We start from the raw sequence: 27,205 nt of genomic DNA, 5'->3' as shown, positions 1-27,205 counted from the left end.
TTTTTCTTGTACAGAAATTTTATAATAATTGACAACCAAGTGCCAAACTTATAGTCAAGTCTAAAATTTACAGTGCCTAAGAATCATTGTAAGGGAAATTCAAAATCATTCTCCAAAAAAAATTCGTATTTCAATGAAAGTTTCCAATTTTCCTTTTTAGGCCATTTAAATTTTCTTGAAAAGAGAACTAGCCAGTGTTCATCAATTTTGCAGCTTTTCATGACACTTTACACTAACAAAGAGAGCAGTCTCTTACGTCCATAAGAGCAGCATTGATGTAGTTACTACTCTCCCCATCAATTGTAATTAAAAAAGGCAGACATCTGTCAGGTGGCAGCATGTCCATGAAACGGTTCTTGTCATGGTTCCTTGGCAGGCAAGCTATACTGCAGTCCTCAGCTTGTAGTCGAGGGGTGACTGAATTCAAGGTCTGAAAAGAAAAGGGAACCCAGGTTAAAAGACAGTGACCCATTTAATAGCATAACACTGATCTATCAAGCATTTAGGAGGCCAAGTAGAAAGTGAAGGATTTGTGCAAGCCAATGGCATTTGCCACGATGACACGCTGATAGACTTTGTAGTTAAAGCTAATGAAGCCAGAGAAGTGACAAAGAAACAATACACACATTGTACAATGGGCCTCTTCTTAAAAGGGAAAGGGATGCTAAACAACACAGCAACTTGCAAAATGTATTGCCTAACCAAAGAAAATGCAATCAAAGTGGCCCATGATGATGACCCATCATAAAGTTATCATTTGTAATAACATTTTAATATGCCATATTTGAAGACATGCTATTGCATGTTGGAAAGAGCACTGGGCAAAGAATCAAAGTATTAGGTTTCTAGAGTTATTCTTGACTTCACAGTCACATAGCTTTAGGGGTGTTTTAAGGGCAATGAAAACATTGGGGATTATTGAGAGACGATATTTAGCACAAACTCTAGCTATTATTATTAATGTTCTTGATCTCACGTTGTGAGTAACACAGAAGGTTAAAATCCATAAGACTGCATTTGGAAAAAGGTTTTAAACACACCTAAATTACCACTAAATTTGACTTTTATGATACCTTTTCCCACACTTTTCCCTGAGTCTGAACTCATTTGCCCTTCAAGATACAGCAGATATGAGCTCATTAACACAAAAGTGACTCCATAATATGTATAATGAAAGAGATGGGTATTATATTATACTTAAAATAGGGTCAAAAGTTATAAATTTGACTTGAAAGATGTTTCTTAGAAGAATTAAGACTGCCCAGAATAAATTGTAATAAGTTGTTCAAAAAAGAGGCTGTAGAAATAGTTAATACCTGGAATTCATCTTTGAGATGTGAAGAGTTTGTCTGGGAGTCTATTCTAATCATATCAAAATATGCAGCTTTAAATTCACAGACAGGTATGGCAGTTTCTCCACATAAGCAGGCTTCTAAAATGGCATCATGAATAAAAATGTACTGTTCCTATCAAAAGAAAGAAAATTTTCATAATATTTAATATAAATGTTCTTTCATCAAAGAATTTTTTCTATATGACTTGATGAGCTAATATCGATTCTATGTGAAAAGCACCTAGTATTTAGTCTGATAAATATTGGAAAGCAAACAACAAAAAAAGGCCACTAGAGGTTAATCAGCAATCAACACACCTCTGTCTGGACCATATTGATACGACGAGATCTTAAGGCTTTGACACAGTTGTAGATGTCAACAACACCCTCTCTTTCAGCCATGTCCAGCATGATGTCAATCACAATGTAACAACCAGTTCGTCCAGCACCAGCACTGAAAAATAAACAGATCTAAAGAACTGCAGGAAGCATGTCTATGAAAATTGAAAGATCCTTCTGATTTTCAAATAAGTGGAATCAAACTGATTTAACAAAGTATAAGACATAATTTGTACTTACTGTGTAAATGCTTATTAATGAACAAATAACTTCATGTAGAGTATCTACTTTGGTGTAAACTGAGGATTGGAACAAATGAAAAGATACAAGCTTTGCAAATCAAACTGTGTTTTGAAAATAATGTATATATGTCACTCAAGTTCCATAGCTCTCTTACAGTCTTCACTTTACATATATTTCAAGCTCGTAGAATTGATCAAGGAGTGGATTCGTGCTTTAAACTTTCACCTGAGACTGAGAGACTCACACTCACGTGGTTGTGGGCACTCGGGCAAAATGCAGGAATGCTGTCTTAGTCAGACAGACTCTTGTCAAGGCAAAAGAACATTAATTCCAAAACCTTTAAATGGAAAATCTGAGGAGTCACAATTCAGGGGAAGTGTTAATAGTGAGGGTGGGGAAGAAAACGGCGGTTATCAATGGGGAGGAGACCAACAGTAAAAAGAATATTTGAATGGTGATACAAAGAGAAAATGAAAATGAATTGTGAGGTATGAAATATAATTCCTAACAGGTCACAAAGATGCCACTATCTTACTGTATTTAATTCAGTAGTTGAATCATAATTCACTGTTGATTGTTTTACCCACTGGAAATATTTCTACAAATATTTCTCCAATCATATATAGAAGTCAATGGAGCAAACAAGATATAGTTGGGATTTTTACAGGAAATTCACTTTGTAGTTAGCTTCCTCTTTTCCATAAATTCAGATACCCAAGTGTAAGTAGAAAAATGACACTTCTGTTTCAAGAGAGTATCTGAGAATCTTGGAGCACTTCTGAAGCAAGCCATTCATAGGAAAGTAAACCTCTATGATAAGTCAGGACACCCCATAATTGAAAACCCATTTATCTCATTTTCTAAATGCATAGATAGACTATTAACATTATTTCTTTGTTGTCCAGATTTGGTCATTTCTCTTAAACTTACTGTTATTTAAGAAATTTAAGTAAAAGGTATTGTGGCTATCTCTATTTCTTTTTTTTTGCCTACCATCTTCTCAATCACTGTTCCCAGGGTTTGAGACAAGAAAGTAATTGAAGAGTATATCAGATTTCTTGAGGAGGACTGAACAGATTTTTTTTTTTGCAAGGTACACAGTATCTGATCCTAATGGGACGCCTTACTTTTATTGTATTCTTTGTGCTTTATTTTCCCCCTTTTATACATGGTCATTTAAATACTGAATAGTCTGGATTTTCAGAAAGAAAAAAATGCTTAAGCACAATCTATTATGTAGCTTGGAAGGAACAGTATTTGAAAATAGTGTGCAGCATTTAGGAAAAGCTTTTCAGATTCAGTACATATTTTTCTGTTCATATCTCAAAATGAGACCATGTAATTTGCTTTTAGTGTCTCTGAATGCTTGTTTTAAGAGAAGTTTCTAATCAGAAGAAAGTCTGGATAATCAGATTTTTCTGGCATATATTTGCTGGATTTTACTGATGTAGTCTTCAAGGTTCTCTGATGGATGGCTTTTAAAAAAGAAAATTCTTAAGTAGCTGTTTTACAGCACAAATTCTTGCAATTTAAACCATTTAATAACTTTGTATGCTTCAAATTTAGTTTTTTTTTATTCTTAGAAGCTTTATTCATACTAACCAAAAATTGGCACCAAAGCCAATATTCATCAACAGGAAAATGGATAAACAAATTGTGATATATGTCATAAAACAGAATATTATTTAGCAGTAAAAGGAAATAAACTACTGATAAAAGCAACACACTGGATGAATCTCCAAAACATTAAGTTGATCAAAAGAAGTCAGACGCAAAGAAGACATAAGTATGATTCTATATACGTGAAGTTCAAGGCCTGGCAAAGCAAATCTGTGGTGATAGAAATCAGAATAATGGTTGCCTCTGTGTGGGAAGGACAATAAACTGGAAAGGGTATGAGAAAACTTTTAGCAATGATGGAATTATTATCTTCCCCCCCCCCCACACACACACTGTATTTTATTTTTACCAAATTTAGTTTTAAAAGCTGGGATTCTATTGGGAATTTACTAGATAGGCAAGAAATCTCTATCTTTACCTACCATTCCAAAATATAATATGGGATTTGCAAAAGTGATCTAAAAAAAAAAACAAACCACAACACGCACACAGATGTTGCCACTAAAAGGCAGAGTTTCTACACTCGCAATTATAGACAGTACTACACACATTACGATGAATATATTTATTTCTGAAGTTTCTATTTTATATCTTCCTTAGAGTTAACTTTTATTTTATTACTGTTTTACCTTATTTGTAATACATGAAAGCTGAAACCTTGTAAGCCAGCGGTCCCCAACCTTTTTGGCACTAGAGACCGGTTTTGTGGAAGACAATTTTTCCACAGCCCCCGGCGGGGGGTGGGTAGGGGAATGGATCAGGCAGTAACGCCAGCGCTCGGGAGCGCTGGGGAGTGGGAGATGAAGCTTCGCTCACTTCTCTCTCTCTCCCCACCTCTTGCCCTACCGGCCCAGGGGGTGGGGACGCCTGTTGTCAGTATGCATTAGTTTTTGTGCTTACAAGCCTTGTCTGGATATTTTTAAAAAGCTGACTGCACACAGTCAATGCCATTTGGACTACCACTTACCTGCAATGCACAACGATGGGGCCAGCGCTGGGAGGGTTGGAGAACTTGACCCGCCGGATAAAGGAAAGAAGGCCTGTAGCATGGTAGGGTACTCCATGGTCAGGCCAGCCGGTGAAATGGAACTGTTTAACTTCACGCATCTCACTGTATCCCCTCTGTGGAAACATGTAAAGAAGTGTTTTCAAAAGGACCAAAATAGAGCCATTAAAGACAACCACGAGTACTAGACCTGATTGACAATGAAAAAAATCAGAAATTTATCAAAGACCATGCTTTTTCTGAAAAAGGATGCTGACATGGCCTAGGAGCTTACCTTTATTGTCAGACAACTGCCAAAGAAAGAAAATTAGAAGTCTTGCTCAGTTCTATAAGTCTGGGTAAATTGTATTTACCTTGACAGTCTGTTCCTTACTTGGAATGATAACACATAAAATAATTAGGGGAAAAGGAAGAAATGGGAAGTTAAAATGCTGCCCTATTGACCCAATGCACTGAGTTCTCAAGTGGTGTATAAAAGCAACTTTCTACTTCTCACCTCACAAAGAGATTTTGATGCCTTGCTTATCCATGTTGAAAATAGTTTTGATGTATAGCATGTAGGGATTTTCCAGAACAGTACTACTCTAGATTGGTTTGTAAAAATATACAGACAGCTAAACTGTTCTTTGGGCAGACTATTTTTCTAAACTCTGTGAAAGAATTCAGCACACAGAGGATTATTTATGGCAACAAAAATACAAAATGAAAGAAGCAAAGCATCCATCGTCATGTCTCTCTCCTGTTGGGTTAATTTAAGAGAACCCTTTCAGTACACATTTCAAAGCGCTTACCTTCCTTTTTTTTTCCCCCCTTCCTTTTTGTTAAAAGAAGCCTGTACATTGTAGTAGCAGTGCTTGGAGAATATAGATGAAATGCTGCATAATTTATTTTTAAGAATCCACATTTGTAGCCCCCCAAACCCCACTATGATCCATATATTTCCAACTCTACTGTGAGATCTGTGAATCTCAGTTTCACTTGTTCCTCAGAAAAGGTGGGAAAATTGCATGAAATAAATGAACTAAATTGAGAAAGTTTATCTTTAGATTCCATCTTTTTTTTTTTTTTGCGGTACACGGGCCTCTCCCTGTTGTGGCCTCTCCCATTGCGGAGCACAGGCTCCGGACGCTCAGGCTCAGCGGCCATGGCTCACGGGCCCAGCCGCTCCGCGGCATGTGGGATCCTTCCGGACCGGGGCACGAACCCGTGTCCCCTGCATCGGCAGGCGGACTCTCAACCACTGCGCCACCAGGGAAGCCCTAGATTCCATCTTAAACAGACTAATACCACCCAAACCTTGGAAGCCAGTGATCATATCTTATAATTCTTTTTCTTTCCCGTTCCTAGTACAATACCATACACAAAGCGGGGCTCAACAAATAAGTATAATAGTGACAATGATAAACATCACCATGGAATTGTGCAAATAAAATCACTTTCTTAACTACTTTTCAAGTCAGCTCCAGTGAGGAAGGCCATAAATTATTCAAAGATCTGACTTTAGACAATCACTTCATCTCCTCTGCATTGATCCTTTTGCTGGAGTTGCTGTAAGGACCTCGCTCTTTTTAGAAAATTTTAATATCTGGCAATGCATGTTCCCTTATTGTTCATCTTACTTAAATATTCCTGAGTAATTTTCAAATATGTGATGTAAAAAAAAATCACTCTTTTTCAGTGTTTTTTCTAAATAACAAGAAAATAAAATAAAAATAAAACCCCAATAATGTTACAATGTTAACAATGTTAGCAAGTCTCCTTATTTTTCTAATATAATTAGAGTATGCCTATAAATGTCTTTTAAATAAAATTAAGTGCATTACAATATCTATTAATAAAATCCCATGGTTTTGCTCCTGTAATGCACTAAAATAATGAAATATCCTGCTAGATTTCCTACCACAGTTGTAAAATCCTTGTATTCTTAAAAAACAATCATGAAATATCATGTTGCGATCTTTTCTTAATTCACTGCTGGATTCAAATTTTCAGCATGTTCTTGAATGAAGTTGGTCTGTAATGTATGTGTGTGTACCTACTTGAGAAAGGGAGAGAGAGACTGAAAAAGAGAGAGAGACAGAGAGAAGAGCTTGAGAGAGTCCTATTTCTATGTGGTTCTGTTATCACAGTTATGCTAGCTTTTAAAATACATTTAGTTGGTTTTAATGATTTTCTATGGCCTAAATAGTTTGATTAACTTAGGCATTAGCTATTCATTAGTTATTCTTTAAAGGTTAAAGAAACCTCAATTATGAAACCATAATACAATTTTAATGGCAAATTTTAACACTCATTCTATTTTCTTTTACTATCTGTTCAGATTCCTAACTCTCTTTGAGTCAAATTTTGGAAATTATTATTTGCTAGAATATCAGTGTACCTAGACTAAAATCTGTCTCCAAGTTCACACGTCCTATTTGTTATAATTTTCCTAATAGCACTGTAACTGTAGTTATACACCTTTTGTGTTATCTAATGTTGCATATTTTGTTTTGATTGTTCTTCATTTGGAATTGACAAGTGGTTTAGTTACTTTATTCCTCTTTTCAAGGAAATAGCTCTTTGATTAAGTTTATTCTTTTTTGTTTGTGTTTTGGTTTTATATTTAATTTTTCCTTTGTTTTATTGACTTTTTTTCCTGATTTTCTAATTTTATGAATTTTCACAAGATTTTAGACTGCCTTTCAAAATAGAAATCATTTTTGAGTATATATTTTTCTCATAAGATAACTTGTGGGAAATTTTGACATGAAATTGTTTATCTTTACAATATAATTTTAGTTTTAAGGCTATAGTTCAAAGATTATTCAGAAGAGGCTTTGGTGATTTCTGAGCCTAATTTGGGGGATCATTGGTCAGTGATTTGTTTTTTATTTTCCACTGGATTTTGGAAATGTCTTGAATTTTCGTTATACATTCAGATTTCCTTTATAATTAAGTACATGATTGATTTTTTTATAAAACTTTAATGAACTTACAAGAAGAATGTATACTCCAAATTCTCTCTTTCCATAATAATGGGATCTAGCTATTCATTAAATCATGCTTGATGGTTCTTTTCTTGAAATCTCCTACATCTTTGCTTATTTTTTTCTACTTGATTTGTCTAAGAAATTTTCATACATACTTTATAGTTGTGATCATCATAATCATGTTGTTCTGTATGATGGTACTTTCCATTTAATATTTCCCCTAATTATTTTTTATGATGGTAAAATTACTTATAAATATCATTTGCAAAGAGTGGCATTTCCAGATCATAGATGTATAATTTAACTATCTATTGTGGACAGTTATGGTTATCTATAATTTTCTATGACTATAGATGAGTCATTGTATTTTTAATAAATTTTTTAGGATAGATTCATAGAAGGTAAGTTTCTTGGTCAAAGGACATCAATATTTTAAAGTTCTGCAGATACACTGCTTTACTGATTTACAGAGGGTTTATGTCAATTTAAGTACGATCAGCTACATATGAAAATATCTGTCTCACCATATCCTTAAAATCAATGAGGATTATAGTTCTTTTTTAAAAAGGTCTGGCTGATTTGAAAGTACAAAATGGTATAGCATGAGGTTAAACATTTTCAATAGGCAGCTTAGCCGTTCCTTTTTTGGGGGGGGATTCTATTGTTTCCTTTCTATTTATATTAACGCTGTGAATTAAGAATATTAAATAATCACAGATTTGTTTTGTTGCGTGTACATCTTTTAATTTAAAATTTTTTGATACAGATAATTTTACACTTTTGTGTGGTCAAATTTATTAAACTTTTCTGCAACAATGTATGTTATTGCTCCTACGTCTTGCTTCAGTCTACTTACACTGCCCACTCTGCTTCAGTCTTTCTGATCCTGTTAAAAAAAAGTCAGATCATGTTACTCCTGGGCTTGAACCCTCCAATGGCTGGCTACTTTTACCTTTAATACAAACTAAAATCATCATAGTAGCTCATAAGGGCTCACTTATCTGGCTCTGTTATTTCTCTGACTTTATCTCGTATTTCTTTCCCCTTCACTTACTTACTTACTTACTTACTCTGAATACCCTAGATTCCTGGCTGTTTCTCATGATGACAGGAATATCATGCCTTTAGGTCTCTGAAATGACTCTTCCCTCCATCAGGAATATTCTGCCTGGGACAACTTCCCTGGGATATAATCCTTCCCTGGGATATATAATAGTTGTATCACTCACTCCCTCATTTCCTTCAAGCCTTTACTTATGTTACTTTCTCAACAGCTCCTTTCCTGATCATTCTGTTAAAACTGTAGGCCATTCCTTCCTCTACCTCAGCAATTTTCCCTACTTCCATTCCCAACATTATTTTTCTCCATGGTACTTTTCAAAATATATGGTGTATTTGTTTATTTGTTAATTTTTAATGTCTTTCTCCCCTCAACAGACTATAAGCTCCACAAGAGCAGGGATTTAATATGTGTCCCAAGATTTAGAAACATGCCCGGCACATGTTATGCTCTCAAATAAATATCTGTGGAATGAATGAATGAATAGATTTGATAGCATCATCAAGACAAATCTTAACATGGATTTTAAGGAAAAAAAAAAGTTTCAATATACATATTTTTGTAGAACTTTAGGGTACTTACCCTTTCCAGGGTGAATGTCCTGACTACATATTCAGCAAGTGGTTCCATTTCTACACAAGTTACTTTGAAGTCACCATAAACTTCAGTATCATCAGGCCAATACTTATAGCACTTAACCTAAACAACAAAAAGTATATATAGGTGAACCTGAGTATATAATACCCATTAACCAAGATGATTTAATTTCAGTGATAACTCTTCAGGTCACAATTAAAAGACAGTGTAAAAATCTACAAATGAGATAAAATAATCTGTTACACAATAAATAGAAAGATTTTGTGCAGTTTCATAAAAACATATAAGCCTGATAATGCAATTAGATTCTAGTATAAAATCAAAGCTTATTTTATTTATTATTTTATTTATTAAATAAGAAATAATTTCTCAGCAATCAAAGACTCACTTGAAATGGTATGCCTAAGAATTTTTTTTCAAACAATTGAATGATATTCTATTGTAAGTGTGTTATGTTTTGCTATTCAACTTACAGTCATATTCTGTGACACACAGATTTTTTTGTGCCTCTTACCCGGCCAACTTCAACTAAATTTGTAACCATCACAATGCAGGCGGACTGCTCTTGCCAGATCATTCTCCAGAAATCATATACTGTTTCATGAACTGGGCCTATAAAAAATTAATTTGAATATTATGTTATCAGAGAAATTTTGTAGTTATTAAGAAGTTTAGACAAGATAAAAAGCACTATAAACTAAATGACCCAAAGGAAAAAAATTAAAGGTGTAACACAAAATGTCACTGAAAGTACTTAAATTCAGTTCATATCTAAATTCACACTAAAGGCAAAAACATAGGCATGTACAAGTTTGTTTGTTTCAGTTTGCCTTCTATGTTTTCAAATTCAGAAGAAGAAATCACTAGTTTTTAGGGTACTTATATCTATCTCTAAGTTACTTTAATGCATCTTCATGTACATGTCAAAATAGGAAGTCTTACACCACCATCAACCAAACAGCACATATTACCAATTAAATATACACACATCATTTATAAACAGTGCATGTTTAGGGGTTAATGAAGAACTATCATACATATAAGGACACATTCTAATCTTACAGTATCATCTCTGAACTGCAAAAGCAGCTACTGGGCTCTACTCTACCCTATACCATGAAACCAGAATATTATTCACCATGGATGATCTTTCTAACTTTAAAGAGTTTATAATTAAACTCAATTACACCAAAGATATGTGAAAAACACTTAGAAAATGACCTCTGTCAAAAGAGCAAATTAACTTTTGTTTTACTTTCCTCTTTTATAAAATAAGATGTGCAGGTTTCTCTTCTGATGGTCAGTGGTCAGTTTGGGGAGATAACTAGAGTAGTTTTGGTGTTACTGTTAGTATACTTTTATTTCCCAGTGTGCCACTATAACAAGATTTCTTTACTGTCTTCTTATTTTCCACAAAGAATGAACTCGACTAAGTTCCCTTTAGCCCTTTGTTTTGTCTTAGTCTTGACTTTAAAACAATTGTTGCAAGACAGTCCAGTATTTCGTTATAGCAGTTTTGGTCTTGGGTACTATTACGTGCCAGGCCGACAGACTCTGTTGCAAGAAAACAGGCACCTTACACAAGATGAGATCTAACTTGCTTTCATCAAAAAATAAGTAATTTCTCTGCCCATCCCTGTTGACTAGTGCTCTGGGACATCAGGATACTAAGAACCAAATCTCAAAACTACCAGCAGCTTCTCGTTTACTTTTAATTAAAAAAATAAATCAAGGTTTAATTTATATACATTTTAAACAGAGAAAACAATTTGTATTATACAAATGAATAAAAAGCAGTGTTAAGCAGAAAATCTGATCTTTTTTTTTCAGTTAATTCAGATAAAATTACAAAAAAAATCACATGGATGATTTAAGCAAGTTTGCTTACTCTATTACATTTACAAAGGCAAAGTTTTACCTTGAGTTGCAATGTAGTGGCTTGGTCTCTGGTAGCCCTAAAATAGGAGCACAAATTGGTCATCATTTTATATCAGCGTCAGAAATAAATGAATGAAGGCATAAAAAGATGAAGACAACCACCTGTTAAGATTAAGTTACAGTAAAAAGTCCAGAAATGAGTAGTGAACTCATAGTTCACTTCTCAAACCTAGGTTATCTGAAAGGTAAAAATAAAGCAAAAATTAAATATTTTAAGGGCTCTGATTAAAATATATATTACATAATTGAGTTTTGTTTGCTAGGAAATAACTTCATAGATTTTGTTTGGTTTCACTAAAATGTTTATGCCTTCATGTTAATCTTTAGTCATTCATTCCTGGCAAAACTGTGTTCAAAAATATTAATTCTTATTTTATCATCCAAAAGTACAACACACTGCATTACAAATAGACAACGACATATTAGAACCATAAAAAAATAACAGAACATTCCAATGTTAGAGCTGGACAATGCATGCGTGCATCAAGTCAAAGTCCTGCTGAGATTTTTTAGAGAATATTTCTATTCTATAATATGTTCAGGAATTTGCCAAAACTATTTTGTGTGTGCTGATAATATTAATTTACACACACATAATTATAGGTACACACATATATAGGGAAAGAAATCTTTTTAAAAATGCATCTTATCCTGAACAAAAGGTTTAGTATTTTTTTCTTTCTTTTTTTAGTGTGCCTTGAGTTCTATGTGGTTAAGCACTTAATATTGTTTCAATAAAGAAATTATTCCAGATAAGGGATAAGTTGTTAGCTGCTTTCAACTGGTTTGAATTCCAAAAGACCATGAATAGCAAAAATGTTAATGGTATAATAAGGTTAAGCTTTGACTTTGTTGTGTCTTGAGCAAAGGGCTTTAGTAAAAGCCTGAGTTAGCAGACCATCTGGTCCTAACCAAAATATCCATAAGACATTTGGTCCATGTCAAGGTTCTTGATATTTACAGGATCCCTTGGTTGTGTCCAAAATGTCCATAAGACACTTAGTCTATGTTGAAAGGCCCTTAAAATTTGGTTCTATCTAAAATGTGCATGAGCTTACTAGGTCCATGCCAAATGGTTTTGGATGGCACCAAATATCAAGGACTTTTGGCGTGGACCAAAGGTCTCCATGGACATTTTGGATAGGACCAAATGTCCTGCCAGGGTCTTGGCAGAAAACCAAGGTTAAACTAAATAGGTAAGAACAAGTACAAATTTGTCAGAGGACTGCTGATATATTTATTCTAGAGAGTAGACTGTTAAGTTTAGTTTTCCATGTTGAGATGTCTGATAAATTTGAAATATTGAATGAGAGTAAAATGATGAGCAGAAATTTAACCAATATACTCAGAGACTATACTTAATAAAATTCATTCATCAAATATATAAATAATGACAATTCACAAAATAACAGTAAAACATGAGCTTAATAAATGTGATAAAAATTATTTCCTATTTATAGAAATTAGAAAAAGTTGGGTCCTCATTATCATATCTTTTATATATCTAAAAATGTATCATATATGCTGCAATACTTGATATTTCTACCTTTTGCCTTACAATTAATGCATATTTAGAATTAATTAATTTCAGCACACCTAGGTTTGGATTATTTTTTTTAAAAAATAGCTTAAGTTTAATGAGTGCTTAATATGTGCTAGGCATTGTGCTAAATGCTCAACATGAATTACTTCATTTAATTCTCACAACAAAATGATGAGGTTAGTGGTATTATTATTACCCCCACTGTAAAGATGAGGAAACTGAGGCACAGAGAGATGAATCAACATTCTCACAATTTCCAGTGTGATTTTGAACCAGGAAGTATGAACAGAGACTGTCCTTCTTATATGTAATGTAATATATTGCCTCCTTAATATTTTATTTTATTTGATAATTACTTTCCATTAAATAAAGAATTTACATGTAGATATGTTTGCAACCAAAACTGAACAGCAGAATGTATGATCAAAACAAACTTTCATTTGTATGATTCAATATATATGTGTGATATGTGTATTTTACAAATGCAGTTTAGTAATTATTTTGCCTAAGGATTTTCAATACTTTACAAACCAATACCACACACCACAAAATAGTCTCCCTACCCATTTTTAACATCAGAAGTCAAATGTAAAAAAGTAAAATTTCAGAAACACTAATACACATCATACTATCCAGCTTCTCACATATGTTTGGGGTAGGGTAAAGAATAAAAACCAGAAACAGAAACCATCAACAAATAAAACTCGAGTACATAATAAATTGTCAAAAGCTAAAAATGGTCCTGTTTTTCTAAACATAGAAAAGGGAAAGAGGTAAAGTAGATCTTTACACATGTAAAGGAGTTACAAAAAAATGAACATAGGTACACCATATGAGGCTAATTAGGGGAAGCATGCAGAGATAGCTAGTAGTGAGCATTAGTAGTAACTGTAATTGAGCAGTTAACATTAAATATTTATGATAGAGTGCTGTTATTTACATATAGTGGTACTTACATCCCTGTACAGCCAAATCTACAGCCCAAACCAAAGTCAGGTGTGAAAGAAAGCACAACAACGTCAGTAAGTACTAGGACGTAGAACAAGGAAAAGTGTACAGTTTTGTTCTTTATTTTAAAAAGCTAGCAATCACTTTATAGGTAATAACAAGCAAAAAAGATTTACATATATAAGCCAACAAGTTGGGCATACTGAAGGATAAAAATACTTACATCTATATAGTTGGCATTAATGTAATCTGAAGAAGGATCATCCTCAACAGGTTGCAAAATTACTCTGGAATGATCATCTAAATTTTTTAAAGGATAAAATAAAAGCTATTAAATTTTCCCCCTGTTCTGAGACAATGACCCTAGTAGAGACTTAAAATAATTCGGTGGTTAAGAGCTGATTATCCATAATATACTTTCAAAATTTCCTTGGATACCAGTCATTTGAAGAAATGCAAGAACTTTAATGAGCTCATTACTTATTACAATGATAATATTCTGTTAATAAAGCTTCAATGACTAGCATTTATAGTCAGGAAGCTTTTACGGGACATGATAATGTCTGATAAATTATCACTTGAGTCATAAATTTTTCTGAAGAACTGAACTTGCCTTAACTCCTAATTTTGCTTGTTAGGCATGATTCTATATGGGTGGGATCTTTTCTCCCCATACTTTACAGAAAATGAGCCACAGAACTAGGGAGTGAATTTCGAACCCCTGCTCTCAACTTATTTTGTGATAGTCAAGGTTAAATTCTGATGCATTCAAAAGACAGTGTAAAATAATTTAAATTGAGAATAAAGTGGTCTAAGTAAATCAGCAGTTAGTTACAAGCTAAACTATCTGTTACTTTTCTTACTGCCCCTTTGGTTTCATATGATAATCAATTTATTTATCTCATGAATGCATTGTAAAGACTTCATCAGGAGGAAGTCCCTTATGATAAGTAACATGGAACACCTGGGGTTCAGGCACTGGCTCCAAGAAAGGAAATTTGGTATATGGAAAGAATAACACTCCCACCTTGAATATGTTTGGTGGAAGAGTTATAGCAATTTATCACTGAAAAAATCCTTCGTATTTGTTATTCTAATATTTTCAGCTGTTAATGACACCCCCATATATTTATGTACAAACATAAAATCAAGCGGCACGTTATCTCCACAGGGTGAAGAGTCTGAGTCAATTAATTAATGAGGATGATGACAATTTCTGAATCCCTGCCAATAGCCAATGCTCCTCTAATATTAAATAGATTATTTTATGAGCAGATGTGTCACCCTCTGGGATTTTTTTAAAGTTTAAAACCATATAAGGAGGAATTGCAAATTACTCTTTATCTTCTACACACAGTATTTACATTCACCAAGAACTGTAAGAGAACTTACACGCTATAATGTTTCCATATCGGTTTTTTGCTCTATTTTGATCTTTTTTAGCTACATCCCAAGATGCTGACTGTCCTTCAAAGAAGCTCTAGAAAAAAAAAACCCAAAATTAACAAGCGCACTGAATTTAATTCCTTTTCTTGAATCAGGTCTGTTTGTTCTGAAGACAAAACAGTAAAAGCCATCTTCTCTGGGCGGAAGGGAGTACTACAGCAGTAAACAAGTTCAATTTTCAGACCTCAAAGCTTGTTTGTTGGACTCCTACTTGCTCATCTTGGATTGGACTGAGTTTAAATTAAGGACAAGAAACAACTTTAGGGGAAAAAAAGGACCTTGAAAGCATTTCAAATTTAAGATCACTATAACTTTGTGAGATGGAACTAGAGGAAGCATCAATAGCTTCAAAACTACTTTTAATGAGCATCTTTCAAAAGTATGCTTCCTTTAGCATTTCTAACAGGAAAAAGAAAACCTGTTTTCTCCCATAATTATTCACTAAATCATGTGCAATAAACCACATTTCAGTTTCTTTGAAGATCGTGGAAAGGACTGAGTCTCTACAAGAGACCATATGGAAATTAAAAAGAGCCATTATCTCCAAGAATCTTGGAACAGATGAAATTGTTGATTGGTTTAATTACCATATGCAGCAATTTAAAATATGGGTATAGATTTCTTTTTGCAGAAAAACTTAAACTTTGCTCAACACAGGAAATGGGGTCTTCAAAGAGTCAACGGTCTTTGAAGCGAGGTACACAGGAATATACATGTAATGAACAACAACAACAAAACAAACAAACAAACAAAAAACACCCCAGCTCTGGCAGAATATTGTAATTCCTTGCACTATTTTGTTAACACAGCATAGTGTTTCCTGCATATATCTAAAATCAACATTCAAAATTCAAAAATAATTTTACTCATTCCTAAACTAAGGTATAACAAGTAATCTTAAATTAAAGGTAATGTTTAGAAGATTCCTTACAAAGTTAGATGTATTTTAGGTGGTCTTTCAAAGTAAAGTACTGTTTGTTCTCTTTTACTTTACATATGTGTGTACAGTGGGGGAGGAACTTTCTTGTACACCCCAGACTGATATTTCTCAGTAATTGAAAAGTGTCAGAGGAACTGTTTCTTTTTTGCTATACTATGTTTATTGGGATGTTTAGTTTAAATCACTTCTTTTGTAGTATAATCTTGGTATTTTGGTTTGAGTAACAAGGGGCAATAAGGATGAAAGAAGAATTTCCCATGTCCTTTTTTGGGCTTCTTTTTGTTGTCTGGATTTTCCGCGCTCTGTTTTTCTTCCCAGCCCCCCTCAACCTATAATCCTCAAAACAAAACTCAGAGTGACAAGTAGTACATTTAGGGCAAAAAGCTAGATCTTATTTCTCAACAGAGGGTCAACAAGCAAAGAGGCAGAAAAGTATCCACTGCTTAGGTCTTTCAAATAGCAGAACCTGCAATGATACAATGGGACTCAAGGTATCTTGCTATGGATTTTTGAGCGGGGGAAATATAAAGTCTAACAAAGTGGTTTTTAAGTAACAGTTAAATAAATTATGGGATCCAATATTTTTTTATTTCTTAAAAGGAATTTTGACCCAGATATATCCCCAGGAAGTACCCTTTTCTTTCAATCCATCTACCCCCCTCTCCTCATATGTACACTTGATTGTACATTTACAGAGAAAGGATTAGACAGTCTACAGAGTATTCCACTGCTTGCTATGTTAAAGCTGTTACATGGCGCTGGGTATCATGGTTAGAAATGAAATTCAATATAGTATTGAAACTTTCACCTCATATTCCTCTTTGAACCCGTAGCTGTCTGATGTCTTCATGAGATTAATGTGCTGCAGTAAGTCGGCTACCCTGATAGCTGGGTGCAGCTGTCCCGTCTGGTAAGGGGATTCTGTCCCCTCACACAGGTAGCGAGGTACATCTAGAAGACGACTGGATTCTGCTGTAGCACTGTGGTTCTCATCTGCTATTTTTCAGATTCCAGAAGATTAAAAAAAAGACAAAGTTACCTTGTTTAATATATATCTATGCAAATAAGATTTTAAGATCTTATGATCTTTCTAATAGTAGGAGGAAGGGAAAGAAATATAGTAGAGACCTAGGGCAGCACCCCTATAAAGACAAAGCCTTTTACTTCAGCTCAAGGTAGGAGGTCAGGGTATATTATGTGTCTATCAGTAAGACAATACATGCTGTGAGATGTAGAGGGAGACACCTGATCCACTTTTAAAAACTATAAGTGGGAGATTTTGCTGAGTTCTGACTTTTTCTTGTACCTGCAGTCAGAGCAGTATAGAGTGGGACCAGAAGATCAAGTTGCCAATTGGAGAGTGTTTTCATTCTTGATTAAATTGAACAAATCCTTTCCCACCCATATCCCAACCTCCCTCTAGGCAACCCATCCCCACAGGGCTGCTCTTCTTGCCCTGCGGCCGTACTATGCCCTTCCACCTCTGGCTTTTTACCACGATACACTCCCAGACTGGGAAACATGAACATTCTACAGAATCAGCCCCTGGGCCCACTACGTCTGCTAGCCAGGTTACATGTGCATTTATACTTGATCTCCATTCCCTTGGTTTATTATTACTGTTGTGTTTTTATTGCTGATACATTTTGACTTTTCTGGCTACTGTATGAAAGAAATGCGGGTATGTCTCTGGGGCAAAATATTTAGGTACTTCCTCTGGAATTCTTCCTCGGCCCATTGAGGCTGAGCTACAAAGCACCTGCTTTGTGTTCCCATGGCCTCCTGTTCTCCAACATTCATTTCACTTACAATGTACTTTAATCATTTACTTACTGATCTATTTTCCTCACTAAACTCTCAATACTTAGCATGTAGAGACAAGAGTCATATTTTTCTCTTTATTCTTAGTGCCTGGTGCAAAGCAGTCACTCAATACATATTTCAATGACTCAGTTAGTTAAAAATCTATTAAATCCCTCACGACCCACATTTAAGTATAGGCCCCATCTCAACTGTGTTGTTAGCTTAAAATGAAAAGAAACTCTTAAGTCTCTGTCATAAGAAGGAAGAAAAGAACAAGAACATTTTACCTCTGAAAAATAAATATTACTTTAATGACCACAGTACTAATCATTACAATGAGAAGAAGCATGCTTATAGTTACCACATTTAAACTTACCATGTTAAAAAAAAAACAAATGTTTTAAGGGGTGTTACTTTAGAAAACATTACACTGCCATACTCATTAACAGAGGAGAAAATACACTCTTAGGGGAACTTTTGTTTTAATGATAATGCATACTGTAGAGAACGATATTTAGTTAACAGTTAAACATATTTCAAGTGCTGGTACATTTGCCTGTTCTATCACCAACTCTACAAATAGGATATGGCAAAAAATGAATTGTTGTCCCCATGATAAACATTTTTTCTTCCTGGAGAAGGAAAAAAAAAAAAGAACCCCACAATCAGATTTGTATGCTTCTATAATTTAGGTTGATTGCATTTACTTTACTTTCTCTTATTAGGATGAATGCAGTTTTTCTTTTTGAATTTACTTCTAAAACTCTACATTGAACTAAAAAAACAAAACTCTGCTGGATTCTGTTGTGACCTAAAAACACCCAAATGAATTAATGCTCTTTACTCTGGTTTCCCACTCCTCTACACAAAAACGTTTGCTAGCAAACATGATTTATGAGAGTTTCCTGTTTTTTCTATGAGACAACACTCAATTGATCTATCTTTGCTAAAATATTGTAATCAATACACTGACATAAAGAATATATACATCTCCCAGTAAAATTAAATTCAGAAGCCACCGATTTGGGCACTACCACAGAATATAAAGCTTAGGATAAGAAGTAAAGAGAATAATGTCAGGGAGGCAAAACGCAATGACCCAAGCTGGAATAAGGTAGTCAGTGCTCTGTGAAGCAGCCCCAGAGCACACGTTGTACCTGCTGGAGCAGTGGAATATTTACATTTGTAAAAGGCTCAGTGAGAAAAACAGAATTCACCCATATTCCAAATCTTACATGATTATCAACATGAAGTAGACAGTGCCTTTTGTTTTGCATTAAGCTTTAATACATTAGTACAATGAGCAGTATTTTTTTAAATTATCACATATGAATTATTAATCTCTATACATTTCTACCTCATTAAATTACCTAATAATGTGACTAGAAGTAAGAGTACATGTACTAATCATTATCCTTATCACACATTTAAGAATAACTTCAAATATTTCCTTGACGGAAAGGTTTCCTAGAGTTCTTTGTAATACACTTACCAGTTATAGGGACTTTAACCCAATGAAGCAGTAGAACACAAAAAACAAAAATATGAATCAATACAAAAATTTCTAACTTCTTTTTAAATCAGTAAGCAGATATTAATATCAAGCAATATTTGAAGTGACTTCAAAAATTGCTTTATAAATACAAAATCAGCTGGATGCAAAACAACTGTAAACACAGTGATTCCAAGAATGATGAAAAAATGCAACAAATCATTTCTAAATCTGGTATGATTAAAGAGCTTTTTAGCTTTTAAGAAGAAACATAAAAAAAAATCAGCTTGACCTTCAAAGTGAAATAAAATGCACACTGACTGTTTAAATGAACAGATTTTATAATTCTATTGTGTTAACTCTAGCCTTCCTTAAACAAAAATATCCTCTTTCATGGGGAAAATTGTTACAATAGTCTTTTAAACTTTATACATTATCTCCTTTTCTCTTTACTAAGCTCTGAGGAAAAGGTATGGTAAGAAATATTATATTATTTTACAGATGGAGAAGCAAAGACAAAGGTATTTTCATGAGTTCATACTGTGAGTCCACAAGAGGACTGAGACTGAGACCCAATTCTACATGTCCTTGAATATTACTGTAATGAAATTTTAACAGTGAGGTAACTATCTTTTTCCTTGAGTTTGTAATACTTAATTGAATTTAACTTATTAGTTTGATGCTGACAGCATTCTACAGCTCTCAACAGAAGATGACGTTTTCAGAGGCATTTGATGCCTCCCAAAGATCATGATTCCTGGCTCCTTCCTACATGATCAGACCATCCCTTGGGGCAAATTCCCCAGCTCACTTCCCTGCCATTACTGGTGTGGACATCAAAGGGAGAGTGCAATCAGAGACAGATTCTTTTAGAATATATCTTTATATTATAAAATTATAATTTTTAATAATTATTTTAGTGAAAAAGAGGTATATTTTGCTTAACTGAGTTAGTTGTATTGTTCCAACATATTTTTAAAATATAATTAAACATTGAATACATGGATAATAAAAACATGCATAAGCTAATGTTTTGTGTTCAAAGAAATTTAAATATAAAACATGAGAACTGGGAACTTTTAAGATACATTTATCTGGCAATTTCTACATTTCTCTGGTTAAATCTTAAATATTAGAAGCAGGGGGGTCAAACTGATAAGACAACTTGCGAACATATGAGCAAGCTGGTCATGAATCATTGGTGTATAATTAGTCAAGGAATAGAGTACAAATTGAAATGAAACTCATTCTATTCTTAAATATACAGTTGGATTAAACATTATTTTAATTTTAGAGCTGAAAAGGTCTTATTCATCACTAGCAATATCAGTTGTCTTGGATGTTATATAGTGGTAAATCTTGGCTTATTTTAAAGTTTTTGAAAGATAGTGCTTACGTAAGATGCACATAGAATGCAAAACTCCATATCAATATTGTAGCAACTTTACCTGCATTTATAAAGTCTTAACAAAGACAAAACTAAAGCAAATGCACACATTCCTAATGTTTACTTGGAAATGTGTTCTTTAGTTGCTATAGAATTAGGAGGATTTAGAAAAGCCCTTTAAATCAGGTAGATTTTTATACATAAACTAATGATTCAGGTAGCACTGGCCCCTGAAATGTGTGCATTTGGGTTCATTCTACTTACTTGCATGTATAAACATTAGGTATATATTGGGGGCCCTTGTACTTTCACTCCAAATCTAACAGAACCAAGAATGAAAGAATATGTTGTTTTTAAAAAAGCATACCTTACTAATTTGAAATGCACTAGATCTAATTGTGGTGACCACAGTTGCTCTCTTTGATAAAACCAGGACTATATTTTCGAAATCAAACTGCTTCCTGTGCTGTAAATAATTACTGCGTGGACAAAGCTATAACCCATGCAAGGAAGGGTGATCCATGCAAAAAAAGATGACAAAGAATTAGGGCCTCACCTAACACAGCAGTCGGCACAAGTGGATCATTGGGCACTGTAGGAAAACAAAGCTCATGAAGGAACATATTGCCCTAAAATTGTATTTTATGCTCTTTTTTTCCTTTAAAATAGATTTATCATTTCTTAAGAAATATATCTATTAAACTTTCTTTGATTACTATAACCTGCAAAGGTAAAATTCTCTTTTTCAAAGCTTGGGTTATCTCAAAATACCAGGAAAGGTGCATCTATAATTATATTTCAGTAGTCAGTTCAATTTTAAAAGCCAAGAAGATTCAGCATGACATTATAAGGATTATAAAATTAGGGGGGAAAAACATGTATTTTAGATTTATCAAGTGTGAGGTACTTAGAGAAGTAATTATCTTATATTCATTCCAAATAAATATTTTTAGTTAACTTTGGGAAATAGATTTAATCCTTTCTCCAAGTTCATAAGTGTATATTTATAGTTATACTGCTAAATTCAAGCCTCCTAATAAGGTACACAGTCATTAGATAGAAAAGCTTTGGAAACAAAAATCCTTTCAAATCCTTAACTGATTAATTTTTAAAGCAAGTGGTTAGAGAGATGATACATCTATATTTTTAACAAAACTTACTTTCAACGATAATAAGATTTTATGTTTTTCTCTATCTTTTATCTTATAGTGAAATGAAAATAAAATAGATCAGAAAAGCTCTATCATTATTAAAACTAAATCCAAAATGACTCATTACAACATTTCTAACTAATAATTTGGTATAGATATATATCAGGGAAAATGATGGCCAATAATTACTAAAAGTTTTCACCAAGCTGAACATTTCAGAAAAAAATCCCTTTCTGAAAAGCCATAAATGCATACAACCTACAAATACTTTATTTTCTCAATCTTCCCATTCCATATATTTATAATCTGTATCGAAAATAATACTTCTATTGTTTACTTCTTTCCTTATACATGTGTTTCCCAAACTGAGGTAAACATACCTCTGGGATCTGTGACAAAATGCCTCTGTGTACACAAGGCCAAGGATAAACAAAATTTGCCTTCTTCAAATACCAATTTTACTTGGGGATTTGAAGAGACAGGTAATTTAACTTAAAGTAACAAAATAAAGACAGTGCTATAGAACAAGATATAAAAATCAGAGAAAAATTGAAGATAATAATATTGATTGTGAAGCAGTAAACTACTTCAGAGGTAATATTTTAAAAGACAGTATTTTAAAAGATCTGCCTTCATAGATCAACATGAGGAATTCTTAACATGGATGGGTGAATGGACGGATTTCACCGTTCCCTGCCAATCCCTCAATTCAAGTAAACTTTTGGACTTCACACGAGATACTTAAGTGTATGTAGATTCCTCTTTCCCCTGGTTAACTTTTTATTACTGAAATTCTCCAGGAGTCTATAGAATAATTAAATAAAATAACTTTCCCATGCCAATAACTCCCAGAAAGAATTATGATATTTCTTATCTCAAAAGGAACTTTATCTTACACAAAGGAAGACTCAAATGGCAAAACAATTATAAAAAAATTCTGACATGAACTAATTTTATGTAGGCAATCAAGTATATTTTAACCTAAAGCAATAACATAAGATTTGGTGAGTGGTATATGGATATGTCTTATAACACAGTAATAAAATTCATACAGTTTGAAGTTAAACTAAATCCAATATCAAGACTGAAAATAAGCCTTCTGATAAACTCCATACTATTCTATATCACTTTTTCTCTTTCCAGCTACTTTTCCCATCTCTCTTTCTTATTTCCCCTCACTATTCAAAAGGTAATGTGTTGAATTCAGAGAGACATTAAAGAACTTTAAAAATCCTTGATTAAAATTTTGATGAATAACTTACATCTTGGACTAAAATTATGTTGGTCCATGAAGGTGATGGAAAGAGGGTCTTCTGCATGCAGAGTGCTCTGATCAGCATAACTTCGATCCATAGCATTTACCATGTGCGTCATCTCCTGCCGGGTGTTCCCCAGAGCATCTTTGCGTTTTTTAGCAAGCTTGCTGCCAAGACAAATACCAAAGGGAAACCTTAGCGTGAGGCTTGAAGGAGAGTTGACACCAGCCCGAGGATAAGAATACAGATTTGGTTTAGAAACTCTAAAAACATGTCATAATTTCAGGAATTAAGTTTGACATCCAAATGATATTTGTTGATTGCTATAAAATTGTTTTGTCATATGGATATTTCAACATTCAAGCTGTCAACCCAAATGTCTCATCACTTCCTCTATTTTATCATTAAAATAAATTATCATTAATTATTTAATTATCATTAAAAAAATAAAAAAATTATCATAAAGCATGACTATACTTTATTAGAACAGTAAGTAAATACTTCCTTAGTAGAGTTGCTCAAGGAAAACTTAAGCTAATGCTAAATTTTGGTTTTCCTCCTGGGTGATTAACACACTTGAGCAACTTTTAGAAGTTCTTCTGAGGGAAGAACATGACTACTTTTTCAAGTATATTTTACTATAGTCATCCAACTAAAATAGATAAAGAAATCCCATTCTTCACTCTTTGTTCTATTGTTCAGTAAAAATGCAACATGTAGAATTAACATATGTAGCAATATATTTATAACATTAATCCAAACCTAACCTAGAAACTTGTAGAATCAACCACAGCTAGATATAATGCAAATACTCAGGAATATATGGGAAAATTATATACTTTATAAGGAAAGTACTTTAAGAAAAGTTTGGAAAATGCTATGCAGAGGTATTATGCAAATGATCATAATACTGGATGACAAACATGGTCAAATCCTAAAAATGTGTTTCAGAACCCCATGGCAGAGTCCCAACTACAGAATGGCCTTACGAATGCAGCAAGGCAAATGACACAGGGGATTTGGAAATTAGCAGAGTTAGACTTTTGAGCTACTCAAACACTGATATCTTTATCTTACATAACAAGGATGTGAAATACATTCTGGTTCTTTGTGAATGTTACACATGAAACATGCAATTAAAAACCTATTAAAGGCATATAAAACATTTATCTCACATTAATAAGGCACTCTAAAAAGAAATAAAGAAACTCGAAATGCCTGTAGTAGCCAGATTATGTTTCTAAGTTTATGGCAGCAGTTTATGGTGCTTTGGAAGTATTTTTTAGTTGTTTTAAGAGTAACATTTCTCAGCTGGATTATTAGCTAGGATAAATTCTTCTGATTCTCATGAGTATCTGTACTAGAGTAAATATACTACAAATACCTAAAAAAAAAAAAAGACTCACTTAGTAGTTGTGTTTATGTCCAAAGGCTTTTCCTTTAGAAAATTAATCTGATGATTTGAGAGCTACTCATGTGTAAGATATTTTTCTTAGAGAATTATAGTACTTGGCTTCAGGTGTACATACCCAACAATACCCAATATACTGACATAGCAGATCTGATACCTAAGTAAGATAGTCATAAACTAGGCTTTAGGGATGGAAGTGGCATTAATTTTTTTAGAAATAATAATAATGATAAGTATTATCAATAAGAAAACAATGACAAAACTGTAACAAGAACTACCATCACCACCACGACCACTACACCATCACAACCACTGTCACCACCACCATCACTACCACTACACCATCACAACCACTGTCACCACCACCATCACTTAGTAGCAATATTTGCTCTATTCACTGAAAGATCTCTTGTCTCTTTTTTCTAGGTTAGGAGGCAAAAACCCTGTAAAACCCTTACAGGTTTCACACAGGGAATATAAATAGTGCTGCTGCCAGTGATGAGACACCACATAGTAGGGTGGGGAATGCAGAGAACTGGAGAGCAGTTTAGGGGGCAACTTGCCTAAGTGAATATTGGCATTTGAACCCAGAGCTGAGTTTCTCATTTAAAAATTATTTTTAAAGAGAAGTCATGACTTTGAATATTTATGTTAAATTTCCTTATTCTTTAAAGTGGTTCTATTTTTTGAAAGAGTGTGTGGGGCAAATTACACATCAGGAGGTCATATGTTAGTCTATAGGCTTCACTTTCCAAACTTACCTCTAGAACATTTCCAAACTTACCTCTTTGACCTACAATGTTTTTTTACCTCTAGTATCTGGTTAACTTCCATTCTGTCTTGCCTCATCAGGGAGACTTCTCTGACTGAACCCAATACAACCTGTCTCAGGTTAGGTTTCCCTGGTAGGTATTTTTATAGCAACATGTTTTCTGCCTATAATAACACTCATCACATTATTATTGTGAGTATCCTTTTAATTGTTTTCCCCACTGTATGTTCCATGAAGGGAAGGACCATCTGTATATCCCTAGCACTTAGAGCAGTGTCTGGCATATAGCAAACACTCAATAAATACTTGTTGAATAGATGAATTAGGTCTGGTATATGCTTGGCGCTTGTCATTTGTTAACTCAATTAATTCTCAGATCAATGAACTGAAAAAGCCATGAGAATTCTAATTGTATAGATGAGCTCACTCAGGCTCAGACAAGTTAAATAACTTGCCCAAGGTTATTAATCTAATAAGCAGTAAAGAATGACCTGGTTCCAAGGCCTAAGCCCTTATACTATATCCAGTTACTCATTTGTTTTTTAAATTGCCACATTACCAAGTGTACTGTAATATGAAGCATCCATTGCTCTAGGAGTTAAACATTAGTTGTTATAAATTTGAGAATAATATGAATGTAGCACAAATGTTTTGCCATTTTAAAGTTAAAAAAATAGTTTAAGAAATAACTTCCAATCTTTGTTTCTTGGATAGGAAGAAAGGATGAATTCATTCCTCAAAAAATTTGAGAGATTGAAGTGGATAAAAATAAGGCAACTTAAAATTTGGATTAAAAATAATGTAAAAAATTTGAAGATGGATAGTTCAAGGCAAGTGGAAAAGATGTTTAAATTTTGAGGCTTTAACTTTAAAACATAAAATTTTAAACATATTTTATGATTGAGGAAAAATAAGAAGTAATGAATTTGTCAAATGTACGACAGGTAAAAGTTTTCATGGCACTGAAGGTAATCGACAAATTATGGGTGAATATAGATAACCTTTGTTAATATCTGCCAACTGTACACTATCACCTTGGTTCTTATACCTTAATCCTCACAACAACCCTGTGAGGTAGGCTTTAATTCAGGTTATTACAAAAGAAATAAAAATCAGCATTAGAGTTAAGTGTTTTGATCAAGAACTGACAGTTTACTATGATGATGCCAATGAATTCTAGTTCAAAGATCACACCTGGTTTTCTTTTAAGTTTTACTCTATTTTATTTCTAGTTTTATTTTAAAAATGTCTAATTCATAGTAGCTTCACTACATCTATTTAAGCAGCTTTTAAAAATATGTCTGTGGCATTTTTTTCTAATTATGATTGATAATGCCAGTAACCCTAAGTATTACAACGACAGTATCAAAACCTACTACATAGTCTAGAATATAGAAATGCTACCTATCAACTAAAAAGGCAATCCCATTCTAACATTATAGATAAATGGATGGCTAATGGTAAGCTTATTGATGTTCTCATAATTAAACATTTATTGATTCCTGCATGTTTGATGCTCTGTCTCTCTCTGAACAACCAGCATATATAATGTACACTTCAGGACAGTTAAGCAAATCATTTTGCAACTCCTTGAGTTTGACAGATGTGCAAATGACTTTCATTACCAAAACAGCCAACAGCATAAACTTCTGCAGGTGGATATATGGGTGGGCTATAAAGAGGAAAAGTGCTCCATCATTGTATGAAATGGTACATTTAATTACCTTTGGCTTCATCAAACATGATTTAACAAGGATATTATAATTCATCAAAATAAGCTAGGAGTACTGCTAGTTTACACCTGCTTATTTTAGCAGATTTTAAGAAACCAAATGTTTATAATATTTAAAATGTTGGCACAATTCCGTTATATTCATTGAGACTCTTACCAAAATTTTTAGTAAAGCTAGCTTAAATTTACCTAGTGAAATAATATTGTGGGATATAT

At 33.5% G+C, this 27,205-nt stretch overlaps 1 protein-coding gene across 5 annotated transcripts in view; it reads right to left on the bottom strand.

Moving 5' to 3' along the window:
- PTPRK (protein tyrosine phosphatase receptor type K) overlaps positions 1-27,205 on the bottom strand; it is a 565,370-nt gene that overhangs the window by 10,165 nt on the left and 528,000 nt on the right. For 2 of the 5 annotated variants that reach the window (XM_060167237.1, XM_060167238.1), the window contains exons 15-26: positions 23,081-23,241; positions 21,224-21,259; positions 16,794-16,978; positions 14,992-15,079; positions 13,823-13,899; positions 11,089-11,125; positions 9,685-9,782; positions 9,156-9,272; positions 4,503-4,657; positions 1,652-1,787; positions 1,317-1,466; positions 257-430 (exon numbers count right to left, since the gene is read on the bottom strand). In XM_060167237.1, the coding sequence (XP_060023220.1) occupies positions 257-430; positions 1,317-1,466; positions 1,652-1,787; positions 4,503-4,657; positions 9,156-9,272; positions 9,685-9,782; positions 11,089-11,125; positions 13,823-13,899; positions 14,992-15,079; positions 16,794-16,978; positions 21,224-21,259; positions 23,081-23,241 (1,414 nt within the window). Of the gene's footprint in view, positions 1-256; positions 431-1,316; positions 1,467-1,651; positions 1,788-4,502; positions 4,658-9,155; positions 9,273-9,643; positions 9,783-11,088; positions 11,126-13,822; positions 13,900-14,991; positions 15,080-16,793; positions 16,979-21,223; positions 21,260-23,080; positions 23,242-27,205 lie in introns of those variants that run through there. The other 3 variants (XM_060167239.1, XM_060167240.1, XR_009543738.1) reach the window with 2 other exon arrangements.

The sequence above is a fragment of the Lagenorhynchus albirostris genome, chromosome 12, assembly GCF_949774975.1.
Source record: "Lagenorhynchus albirostris chromosome 12, mLagAlb1.1, whole genome shotgun sequence".
NCBI lineage: Eukaryota > Metazoa > Chordata > Mammalia > Artiodactyla > Delphinidae > Lagenorhynchus > Lagenorhynchus albirostris.
Note: the sequence above shows the minus strand (reverse complement) of the source record. Positions and strands in the feature narration are given on the sequence as shown.